The 12,754-nt window shown below is 38.5% G+C and overlaps 1 protein-coding gene across 2 annotated transcripts in view; it reads left to right on the forward strand.

Moving 5' to 3' along the window:
* Positions 1-12,754, forward strand: part of nsun3 (NOP2/Sun RNA methyltransferase 3) — a 40,270-nt gene that overhangs the window by 19,556 nt on the left and 7,960 nt on the right. For both annotated transcript variants that reach the window (XM_060833028.1, XM_060833029.1), the window contains 2 exons: positions 2,132-2,286; positions 7,512-7,633. In XM_060833028.1, the coding sequence (XP_060689011.1) occupies positions 2,132-2,286; positions 7,512-7,633 (277 nt within the window). The remainder of the gene's footprint in view (positions 1-2,131; positions 2,287-7,511; positions 7,634-12,754) is intronic.

The raw sequence follows: 12,754 nt of genomic DNA on the forward strand, positions 1-12,754 counted from the left end.
ACTTACCCCCACACTCGTGGCCCCTCAACTATTCCAGAATCTTCCACAGGCCTGTCGGACGCCATTACACATGTGGCCTCCACAGCGCCCGCGGCACCAAAGGCCGCCGCCGACCGTGACGTCACTTCCGCCCCCACCGACCTCGGAGCCCCCGCGATCGCCGCCCCTACAACTGCCCCGGTGACCACCACACACAAAACCGCTTCCACAATCGCCGACGGACCCGCGACCCACGTGGCCACCGGGAATGACCACCACTCCTCCGTCGCCGCAACCATTTCCGCCCCTCCGGTTGCCGTCGACGCAGCCACTTCCGCCCCCACTGACATCACTAACCTGCAGGAGCACAAATCCTCAGGTTTCCCCGCCCCCACGCCGTCTTTCGTCACTACGCATAACCCCGCCCATAACCCCGCCCCCACGCCATCTCCCGTCGCTTCACGTAACCCCGCCCCCACGCTTATTTCCGTCACGACGCATGACCCCGCCCCCACGTCGAGCAACGTCACCACGTCTAACTCCGCCCCTACTTCGATCTCTGTCCCCGCCCCTAACCCCGCCCCCAGCTCCAGCTCCAGCTCCAGTCCCACACCAGGTCCTAGCTCCCAGCCTTGCCGGATTTTCACCATCCCTCCAGATCTCCCCCTCTCTGAGGATGAAAGATCAGTCCTCAGCAGGGGCCTCACCTTCGTTCCCCTACGCCCTCGGATTAATGAGTTCAACACACGGCGAGATATTGAACAATTCTTCCGCCGCCTTCGCCTCCGTGCCTACTTTCACAACCAAGACTCCCGCCCACCCTCTGACGACCCCTTCTCCCGCCTCCAACACACCCCATCCACCTGGACACCCCGTGCAGGCCTCCTACCCGCCCTCGACCTCTTTATAGCCAACTGCCGCCGTGACATCAAGTTTGTTAATGGGCAGTAAACATTGGCAGGCTGTGACAAATGGAGTACTGCAAGGGTAAGTGCTTGAGTCCTCGATATTCCCAATCTTCTCCAATGATTTGATTGTGGGGACCAAATATGACATTTCAAAGTCTGCTGATGGTGCAAAACCAGGTGGGAATATGAATTATGAGGAGGATATAAAGAGACATCCAGGGGATTTAAAGCAAACAGAAAATGCTGGAGAAATTCAACAGGTAACATATGTAGGAAGAGCAATAGGGTTAATGTTTCAAGTCCAATATAACTCTGCACCTAAGTATTTTATCCCTTTCCCTCTCTTCAAACGTTCCTATTCTGAATGACAGTCCCTGATAATCTGGATGTTTGGTTACCTTGACCTTGACAGTACCTTCCAAACTCATTACCCAGAAAGAAAAGTGCAGAAGAAACATGGGAATGTCACTACGTATAAATGAAGTACCAAGCTACATCTGAACCTGAATTGGAGATATTTAACTGTTGCTTCATTATTGCTGGATCAAAATTCTGGAACTCCTTCCCTAATAGCATTGTGGTTCATGAAAGTCACTTGCCTTTTTTCTCAAAACTAATCAAAGATGAGCAATAAATGTTCATCTTGTGAGTGACCCTAATATCCTGTGCATGAATAAAAAGAAACATACTTGCATTTATATAGTACCTTTTCATTTCCTAAAGATGGGGAGGTGATGACTGTCTGCGCCATGAAACTCCAGAGAAGTCTCCAGAATCATTTTTGAAGTCTTTTTTTTGTTCAACTCTGGGGCATGGGCTTTGTTGTTTGGGCCAAGTAGTGTCACTGCTATACTTATGGAGAAACGTTACAGTTAATTTTCACTTCAGCCCCATGAACTGCACTGCTATCAGTAATTAGGAAGTCCCATTTTTGTGTTGCAAAGTTCTTCCTATAATACTGCAAGATCTTTTATGTCTGCCCGAGATGCAGATGGGCCCAAGATTTAATATTTTTGACAGTGCAGCACTGCAGTGTCAGCCTGAAATTTGCTCAGGTCTGCAGAGTGGTGCTTGTACCCAAGCTAGTTTAATCCAGAGATGCTGGGTCAAAGCAAGATATGCAACTTGTCCTTGAGAGGATCAAATTTGCATTTTATTTTGATTGCTGAAGCAAGTGTCCTGTATGTTGGAATCTCTTTAACTGTGCAATCTATGTTGTTTATCTTTTTGTTTTTTAAAAAAAGGTTCTTTTCTCTGCAATGAATATAATGCTTTGCGACACCAATGGCTAAAGCAAACACTTGGCTCTTTTGTACCTGATGATTTAAGAAGCATGATTTCTGTGACTGACTTGGATGGCAGACAGATCGGTCCACAGTATTCTCAAATGTACAACAAGGTGAGGTTACATTTAGATTATATTTTGCAAGACTGGTGCAGGCAGTAGCTTCAAGACAATTTCTCTGCTGTAGTGACATTAGTGTGTGAAAGCTTTGAAGTATACCCATGTACCAGATACTAAATCATAAGTTTAGTCTAATGAACGGCTCAGCATTGAGTTAATAGCTGTTGAGCTAATTTTGAGCAAGGCCTGGTGATAACTTTTTAAAGTCTGGTTGAAGATTTGTAGCTCGGGTGTCCGTTGTTGTGGTTCTGTTCGCCGAGCTGGAAGTTTTTGCTGCAAACGTTTCATTCCCTGGCTAGGGAACATCATCAGTGCTATTGGAGCCTCCTGTGAAGCGCTGCTTTGATGTTTCTTCCGGTGTTTATAGTGGTTTGTTCTTGCCGCTTCCGGGTGTCAGTTTCAGCTGTAGTAGTTTGTATGTGGGGTCCAGGTTGATGTGTCTGTTGATGGATCTTCTTGCCGTTTCCGGGTGTCAGTTTCAGCTGTAGTGGTTTGTATATGGGGTCCAGGTCTATGTATCTGTTAACAGACACATAGACCTGGACCCCATATACAAACCACTACAGCTGAAACTGACACCCGGAAACGGCAAGAAGATCCATCAACAGACACATCAACCTGGACCCCACATACAAACTACTACAGCTGAAACTGACACCCGGAAGCGGCAAGAACAAACCACTGTAAATACCGGAAGAAACATCAAAGCAGCGCTTCACCGGAGGCTCCAATAGCACTGATGATGGTCCCTAGCCAGGGAACGAAACGTTTGCAGCAAAAACTTCCAGCTCGGCGAACAGAACCACAATAACTTTTTAAAGATTATTCTAGCCTGTAAGACATATAGTTTAAGAAAACCTCTGCTACATTCTATTTTCAGAAGCATGTATTTAATTAAAGTTGAAGCCATAAAAAGTCACTACAGAAGTTTTCAGAAATATCAGAAGAACCTTGAAGACTGTTTTTATACCAGCTTAGTAAACAGCAATTGTATGGTGTCATAGGGGAAGAAAGGCCTCATTTAAGGTCCTGGGTTTTCACTACATTGGAGGAGTCAAAATGCACTGAGAGGGGCTCTAGGTGTGTTGTGTGCCTCATCTTTCACAAAAGCATTTGGTAGAGTCACATACAAAAATTTATCACTCAAAATCAAAGTGGTATGAAGAAACAGGCTGTCTCTTGGGATGGATAACAAATTGATTGATATTTGGGAGGAAGTGAATGTTGGTTAAAGCAGTTATGTTAAGATGCAGTGACAACATTTTTGGGTTGTCATTATTTATGATTTCAATAACTAGATTTCAAGGCTCAACACACTTTCCTAACAGGAATAATATATAGGCCTTTAACTTAGGACTTTAACTTAGTAAAAATGGGCAATAGTTCTGGTAAAAATGATGTAAATCTAAAAATAAAAGAACTGGGAAATGGGAGAAAAGATCGACTGAAGTAAGAAGCAAGAGGAATCTAAATGGTTCATGAGCAAATAAATTAATACATAAACGAAGCATGGAAATGGCAAAAGAACTTAAATGAAAAGAACATTACGAAGGTCAAATAGCCTGTGCAACAATGTATACAGTATCTAGAATAAGATGATAGAACTGGAGGCAATACTCTTCAAGAAGGAAACTAATCATTGGGACTAAAACATGGCTACCGAAGGCCCAAGACTGGCATCTAAATATTGCAGCACATGGCATCAAAAAGGGTAGGGAAGGCGGAAATGTGGTGTGGAACCATATTATTTCTGTCAAAGTAGAAATTACTTATTAGTGGTATTAAAAAGGGGCATAATGAACAAAAAATAAACTAGAAACAGAATTGATCTCCAATCAGACCATGTAGCTTGTCTTCCAATTTCTGAGAAGCTGACTCAAGATTTTGGGGTCTCGGTGAAGAAGGAAATGTAAATAATGAAGTTCAGTTTACAATAAAAGTAACTGTATTTATTGTACTTCCACTACCTTTTAATATCTCTGGCTATTTAGGATAGAGTATTATTGTTTGTGTTTGTGTTCTTTGCATTTAAACATGGAGTCTTGTAGCTTCACTTGATAAATTATTAGCTGGGTTTTCAGATTCCTGAAAGAAAAGCATTCCTGGTCTCTACTGCAATTATAGCACTGGATTCAAAAAAAGTGGAACCAGGTGATTGTGTGGAAGGAAGATTGTACGTGAGAACAGTTTTTTTAAAAATTGGAAAATACTAAACTGCATGGCTAAAACAGTTGAATGTAAGGAGGATTACAGTGAAGCTGTAAAGTGTTTCAATCATACTGCATTTTAATACTGAGTCCAGTTATGCTTATCAAAAACAAGGAAGATATTTAAATATTGGAGACAGTGTAGATAATATTGTTCTATTTAAAACGTCAAAATTGAGCATTTAAATGACAAGGTTAAAGAAACAGCAATGAAAACTAAAATTTACAATGATACCGGGAAAAGCTTCACACAAGGAGCTATCAGCAAATGGAATGGACTTTCAGGGAGAGTAGTGGAGGCATATCTCTGAAAACATTCAAAGACCAGTTGGATGCTGCAACGTATTTCTGGGTGGATGCACTATCATGTCCTAAATGATCTTCCTCCTCTGTGGTTATCTTACAATGTAATCATATTGTGTGGCAAAGATCCGTAATAGTGTATGTGAACATTTTGTTTTCTCTTGCTGTGTACTAGGTGTGCTAATGCCATTTTTAAAGAGAACTGGAAATTGCTTAGTAATTACTTATAAACTCCCATGTTTCCTCTATATGGCTTTGCAAAACCATATGATGTTTGTTTATTAAGTATTCAATTTCTCTGTCACTCTGAGAGTAATATGATTCAGGAGTTGTTTTCCTAACAAAATACCTGTGGGATATATTTATGTTTAATGATTAAAGTATGGAATAAAATATTTTTATTATTATTCGTGTGGTATGCATTAATATTTGAGGCTTTAGCTTTATTTTTTTGCTCCTCATGGGATGTGGGTGTCGCTGGATAGGCAGCTTTTATAACCTATCCACAGTTGTCCTTGAGAAGGCAATCTGTCTTTTCGAATTGCTGCAGCTTATGTGCCGTAGGAAGACTCACAATGCATTTAGGGAGGGAATTCTCTAAACTGTTCTTAAAGGGCTAATGTAATAAGATAGATGTAAAAATAAACTCCAGATGGTGTTTTGGTTATTTGTTAGTTACTTTTGTGAAGTTTAATTTTAATAATCTCATTTCAAATCACACTCACCTGCTTTTGTGCATGAGCAACTCTTTCACGTGCGGTGTCTTTGTTGTGAAATACAATAAACTCTACATTACATTTTTTTTAGATTAGATTAACAGTAACAAAGCTGTCAGAATGTTGCAATGTAAATGCAAGTTTTTAAAGGCAAGATTCTGTACTTTGTGACATTACAATATCAGGAGATGTATGTGCTTTGCATTCTTTTCCATTCATATGGTCTTATATCTGAATTCCCTCTTCAGATGATTTCTGTCTTTCTTGCGCCCTCCAAGTTGATCCAATTTTGCACTAAAGTCCATTGTTCTTTAATTAGATGATATTCTACAATCAATTGACATCAGGTTACATGTCAGACTTCTGTCTAAATGTAAATGTTGCCATTGATTTTGTGTTGAAGTTTTGAATATCCATGTTGCCTTTTTGTTGCCACAAGGGGGTGCTCAGTTGTCAGGTTTTACTCAATGTGCCCGTTTGTGGGAAATGATTCTACATCATTGTCTCTGTGTGTGGACGGTGCTTGACCTCGATGTGTCCAGCACAAAATGATAAATCCAAACTTGAATTAGATTCAACTGGATTCTAATATTTTGCAGTTTTGTTAGTACAGTTCAATTTATTTGAAAAGCAATATTAATTTTCATTCAAGAATTCTTTTGCATCAGATATCTTAAAGTTATAGACTCAAACAGCCAGGAAGCTATTTGCTAATTATTTCCTGCTAATCATTATTTATAAATTGCATGAAATTAATTTCTTTAAATTTCACAACATTGTATATTCTTCGTACATAAGATCCGGTACATCTACCCAGGCCCTTACAGCCTTTACATAATTATATTTGTTGTTTGTTAGCATATCATTTTAACAATTTTAAGGTACTTAACCTCAGTGATTAGCCTACTCAATTTCATGTCAACGGGTGGATTAAGTCAGACTGCTAGACTTTGTCACCAAATGAGTTGAGTCCAACATTGTTGTATGTTGAACTTTGTCTGTTTGTGCGAGTCACAGCAGCATTTGTGCTTTTGGTGAATATGTCATGCGTGTCTTGAGAGGTTTGCTGTTTATTGTTAGGAGAAAAAAGAACCTTGTTGTCCCAATAGAGAACTTATCAGCAACAGATCAGTAGTGCAATTCCTTAAATACCTTAGCTTGCATTCAACACATATGACATATTTCTGAGTAAATGCTTCACTATCTGAGATGAGGTTTGAAATTGTTCTTCCTTTCTCACATTTTACCCAGGCTTATAGAGCCCTCTACAGTTGTTTTTCTTCTTGAGTACTCTTTTTTTTGGTATGTCAGCTTTCTGTCTGATGTAAGTTTTTTATCTAGGTCAGCATATTCACTCTTTGACAAATTATGAGACATGTTGCATCCTGGGACACCTTGAGGTAATGTTGTTAAGGTGAGTATTTAAAAACTTGGTAATTCAGAAAATAATTTTCAGTGATTCTTTAGTTAGAAATCATTTCCTTTCTGCTGGATTTATTTGACTTTTGGGGTGGTGCTCGGATTATTTAGGTGCAATGACATAAAAGAAAAGCTGAATCACTTCTTTGGTAAGCTGAAAGTGTGGTTGCTGTTATTTAGGTGAACTGTGCAGGCCGTCAGGTCATTGTGAAATCTCAAACAGTGGATTAATGAATCGGTCAAAGAAGAACGTTGACTGGGTCAACCAGCAGACTGCCTTCCTGCTCCATATCAAATGGTACTGTAGGTTGATTTGATTCACCCAAAGAGGCAGACAAGACATCAGGTAATCATCCCAGTTAAAAACTGAAACCACTACTGTCCACAGTACTGCCAGTTAACAGCATGAATTACATGCTAAAATTTGCCATGATGCTTGAAAACATGCATGAGAATTTGGGTTGGGATGCTGATAACCAAGCCAAGTTTATATTCAACTGGAAGTGCAAAGGGATTTTGACAAAAGAATCTCAGTCTCTTCTTTTTTTTAAACTACTTTATTTTGCTTTCTTAGGTGCTTGTGGATGCGCCATGTTCAAATGATCGAAGTTGGCTTTTCTCCTCTGATGTCCTTCAGGCTTGCATGAGGATTACAGAGAGGCCTAATCTACCAGTTTTGCAAGGGCAGTTACTCAGGTACGGGACGATAACCTTAAAGCCCATCTGTTTATGTTTTACATTTAATTTAAATGGATTTCCATGAGCAAGTAGTCAATCTATTGGAACAGACTCTCTAGAGAGATAATGGAAGCAGTTAGTATTGATTAATTCAAAAATAAATTGGATTTATTTGAAAATGATATGTTGGGATACGGTATATGAGTTATTCGAGACTTGATATGTGGTAGGTGTAGTGCGCTTGCAGAGCAGAAAAGTTGACTTTGGACCTACGGTTCCCAAAACTACTCCACCACAGGGCTTTTGCTTTTGTTGCATCACTTTCTGTTGTAGACTTAATCGATGGCTATAAGTAGTGAATATCTCCTTTGTCATTATATGAAAAGAAGGCAATCTAGATGGACTCTGGCCTTTTTTTTAATCATCTAGCAACTCCTGTGTTCCTTTGGTAAACCAGTAGCCAATCTTGACCTTACCTAAGCTTTCACTACGAGAGACAATGGTATGTCCTGTTTGTTCTGTTTTGTTTTCAGGATATGATGCACTGTAAGTTCACACTGTAGGTAGCTAATTATTTTACCATATAATATTTGTCTTAATTTAGAATGCAGGAACATTATTTAGTACTGGTGAATAATGTGGCCAGTTACTCAAATTGTGCATGCCCTTTTTTTTAAAAAACTCTAGAGCTTCATTTAATTTCACAAATGTGCAGAGTTCAGATTAAAAATTTCTGCCAAAATGAATGATGATTATAACATGTTAGATTCTTATATAAACTCATAATTATAATGCTATTTTAATTCTGGTGATGGGAAGAAGGTAATTTTGTTCCAGAAATATCTCTAATAGCCATAGGATGATTTTATTCCTTTTCTTGGCACTTTGTTCTTTTTACATTTTCAGTAGTATGTGAATATACAAATGAGGGAGAAAAGATCAAATGGTCCATGAAGCCTATCCCACGTAGTTGTGGTGCTTTAGTCATCGTGGTATCACCATGTTACACTCACCAAAGTGAGAGGCAGATTTTGTTTATTATTTCTTGTTGATTTGTTCTAATTCAATTACTCACAATGTGACACTTGCAGTATGTCATTTACAGTGTAACTAGAATAAGGCGAAATAAGTAGAGATATTTTGTAAAGTGATCTTTTTCAAGATGTTTAACTAACAATAACACTAAGTCTAGATTCTGCAAATGAAATAGGGAAAGCTATCACTGACTGCATACGTAGTTAAAGGTGGAAGGCAGAAAGTTGCTGTCTCAGGTAACCTTCGAAAGCTCCATGATAATTATACTACCAGAAAAATGACGCACATCGAATGGAGTGACGTTCCTGTGCATGCCTCACAGAAATTAATTGAATTTACCAAAATATTAGACTGTGTATTCCAGAGGAACTACTCTCTTAACTGCCTGATTTGTCAGCAATTAACAATTATCTGACTCTGAAAATAAACTTTGCAAAAATTCAGCTAATGATTGGATAATAAACAATATTTTTACTTTATCTATGTCTGTTTTTCTCAGTCACTCTAGTTACTTTTCCCTCTTTGTTTTTACATGTTTTACCTGATTTGAAAATGTAATTGTGTTTTCACATTTGTTAAATCAGGTTCTGCAGTACCCTTTGATGATTATCTCAACTCTGTCCCAGTCTCCCTCCAGCAAGAAATTGTGCCACTCTGTCATTTCAAAGCTTCAGTCATTTCAGTAATTGGTTCAGGACTTTTTAGCCTTGGTTTTAGACTGTGTATTCTCCCAAACCTACCTGACCGATCTTATACAGCGGTTTTAATTAACCTGTTCGGATATATTAGGGATCAGCTTGGAATTGAACTCTGGCTCAAAGACAGGGTCGCTACTACTCTGCCACCAGAGGCCACTTGCATACTCGACTCCTCTGGTTCCAAGTTAATTTGTTGTTATATGTTTATATTCAGCTGCAGATTTAAGATCTGATATTCAGTCAGAATATAAATGGTCTTCCAAAACCCTTCTGTAAAGTCATATCACTTGTTCCCTCCATTCATCTTCAAAAGTCTCTAGAAAACCAAATCTTGCCTTCAGTTCTCCCCCATCTGTAATTGGTGATTGGTTTACTTTATGTGAGGCATGCTATCTAAATGCAGTTTGTTGTCATTTTTTTGTTCCAAGGGGTAAGTGACTTACACTTCCTTTGGACTGTCGTTATAGAATTAATCAAAAGAAATGTGATTAAAGACTTTGCTGTGATTTTCAAATTGGCTTAATTGTCCTATCCCTAATTTGCCTCCTAAAAAAAATTGTCTTTTTTAAACTTGAAATTAACATTTTAAAGACTAAATTAAGGTCACCTGAGTACATTAATCCATTATTAAATATGGCTTAGGAAGACGTTGTATTAGTTGTGACATGTGCCAGTTTTCAGGTCCCAGATTTAAGAAAAAACTGGCTATTGTACATTTTTCTTTGCATGACCAATCTCTTTCCTGTAATGCCTACATGATTTACCAAATAGACCTAATCTATCATGACTTTTCAAATGGCTTTATAGTTCCCCGTCTTTAGAAAGAAAATGGAACAAACTGAGTTTGTTTTGTAAATCAATTTGTCATTAGCAGAATTGAGTTAACGTGTACATACTTTCCACGTAAAATTGCCTGCAGAAATCATTGATAGAAATGTACAACTAGTTAATTGATAACAGTGTTGGAGCTGCAATCCTCAGCTAATATCAATTAACTAATTATACAATCTATCAGTAGGATCTGCCTATTTCAGCATTACCTACTACTTGGTTTCTCTAGCACAAGCCACAAATTTAAATCAATAAATTATGGAATCAGTGCATAGTCTGTTGACCCTAGACGACTCTTCCAAAGAGTAATGCAGTTTGTCCTACTCTCTGAATCCTTGGAAGATAGTATTGTATAGCACAAAAGGAAACTAATTGGCACATAGTTTAATGTATTCACATAGACAAAGTAGAAGTGCAGGTTTGATCAGAGACTGCAGTAGGTTTGCCATGAAGCCAAATTCAACTCTATTATATATATTCTGACTCAGTGCGGACAACTCTGTGATGCCAAGCTTTGAAAACAATGAGGAGGAAATAATTCTGACAAGTCTTTGATTTTAGTTTTGGATAGCGTCCTTGTCAGCCAGCACAGAAAATGCCCTTGGGCCCGTCGAGTTTGTGCTGACCTAACTGCTCTACACAAATGTTTGACATTGTGTTACTTAGTGGTTAAAATGTGTAGTAGCTTGTAGTATTTAACCAAGATGGTGGTCATGGCATTTGTTATTATATACTTTATATATACGCTGTATTATATGATAAGATGCTTAGGGGCCCTTGAAAGGTAGTATGAAAAAGTTCAGCGAGGTTTAATAAGAAGGTTTATGGCATGAAACAATAACTAATAAAATATGACAATCATACAATATGCAACTCCAGGCAATGTTTTAATGATCAATCATTTTACTTGTAGGAAATGTAAAGCTTTTGGAATGATCTCACTAGAACTGACAATGTAATTTTCAGTCTCTAGACACCATGTTGACTGGCTTGACTCCTAATTGCACAAAGAGATGGCTGTTAAGATGAGTAAAATATTTAACCAACTGATGATACTGCTTTGAACTAGGAATATCGTTTTGTTTTTCACATTTGGGGTGGAGTGAATGGCAAGCTATATCAAACCCATCTGGTCTGTATTCAGTTAAGTTCAAAGAAGGATATCAGATCGATTCTGCAGTGAGTAATGCAGACAAAGTTTTGAAAGGATCCTAAATTTGAAACTCGTCACTGATTGATAGTTGAACTCACTTATTCTCTGCAAGCAAGCTAAGCCACTTTGCGACAATGCTTTGCAAGCACTTAATGTGCAATCTTTGAGAATTGTTTTATCTTAGCGAATCTATTATTTACATTTGTGTACTGTGGATATTTCTGTCATTTGTAGAATGAGATGAACGTTTATGTAGTTTTTATTGGAAGTCTTTACAAATCAAAATGACTGTGTATAAAAGTAACACCCCTGATCATGCAATGATCCAAGATGAAATTTTCCTCCTTTGAGAGTTTGGGTTAATGCTCCTTAATTGTCAGCTTGTCCAATAATAGGATGATGTGGTGTTCTTAAATATTGCATCTCGTGCTGTTCATGTGTGCATTCTTCTCTTTCTGTAGATCAGCTGTTGATCACCAACAAAGCAGTTTGTTTAAACATATGATTAACAAAACAGTATTTCGCAGTTCATTCCAACTAATTCTACATTGCTGCTTTATCAGTAAAATAAATTTAGCTAACTTTTCCTTCCAGATACAAGTAAATATTGCTGAACTTTTTTTTTGTCTGGCGTTGATTACTCCACCCGCGTTGAAGAATATTTTTTGACTGCTAAGCCTCAACGCTTTCTCAGTTCTGTGTCAAACATTGGCTAACTGCTAATTAAAAGTGTCACTTTGAATAGAGAATCTGAACTCTTACCTGATGTCCAGAAATCTACTAACCCCTCTCCCCCCCCCCCCCCCCCCCCCCCCAATCTCCCCCAAAGCCAGCCTGTCCATAGGAACCATATCATGACACTGCCTGTTGGTCTTTCTAGACTGTGCTAATGGATCCGTCCATCCACATAGTAGCAAAACAATATGGTAGCAAGAATAATTGCAATTTTTAAGTACTTCACCTCAAATCTCAGTGAATAAACTCAGTGCCCCAGTTTACTTTTTTTAAAAAAAGAATTCATTCTTTTGTACTAAACTTGTGTTATATTAAAATAGAAATTAATGTCAAATTCCTTTCCAGACTCAAAATGTTGAATTTTATTTAGTGATATACTTTGCTCCATTTTCTTGTCAAAATGGTGAGCTGGAGGCCAAACACACGTGTGTAGTTGCTGCTGCAGAAACAGGATGATTAATTAGTTTTCATGGTGCTCTATTATATGATAGTTAAAAATCACACAACACCAGGTTATAGTCCAACAGGTTTAATTGGAAGCACACTAGCTTTCGGAGCGACGCTCCTTCATCAGGTGATTGTGAAGGGCTCGATCGTAACAGAATTTATAGCAAAAATTTGCAGTATGATGTAACTGAAATTATACATTGAAAAATTGATTGTCTGTCAAGCCTTTCATCTAACAGA

This window comes from Hemiscyllium ocellatum, chromosome 12, assembly GCF_020745735.1.
Source record: "Hemiscyllium ocellatum isolate sHemOce1 chromosome 12, sHemOce1.pat.X.cur, whole genome shotgun sequence".
NCBI classification, from domain to species: domain Eukaryota; kingdom Metazoa; phylum Chordata; class Chondrichthyes; order Orectolobiformes; family Hemiscylliidae; genus Hemiscyllium; species Hemiscyllium ocellatum.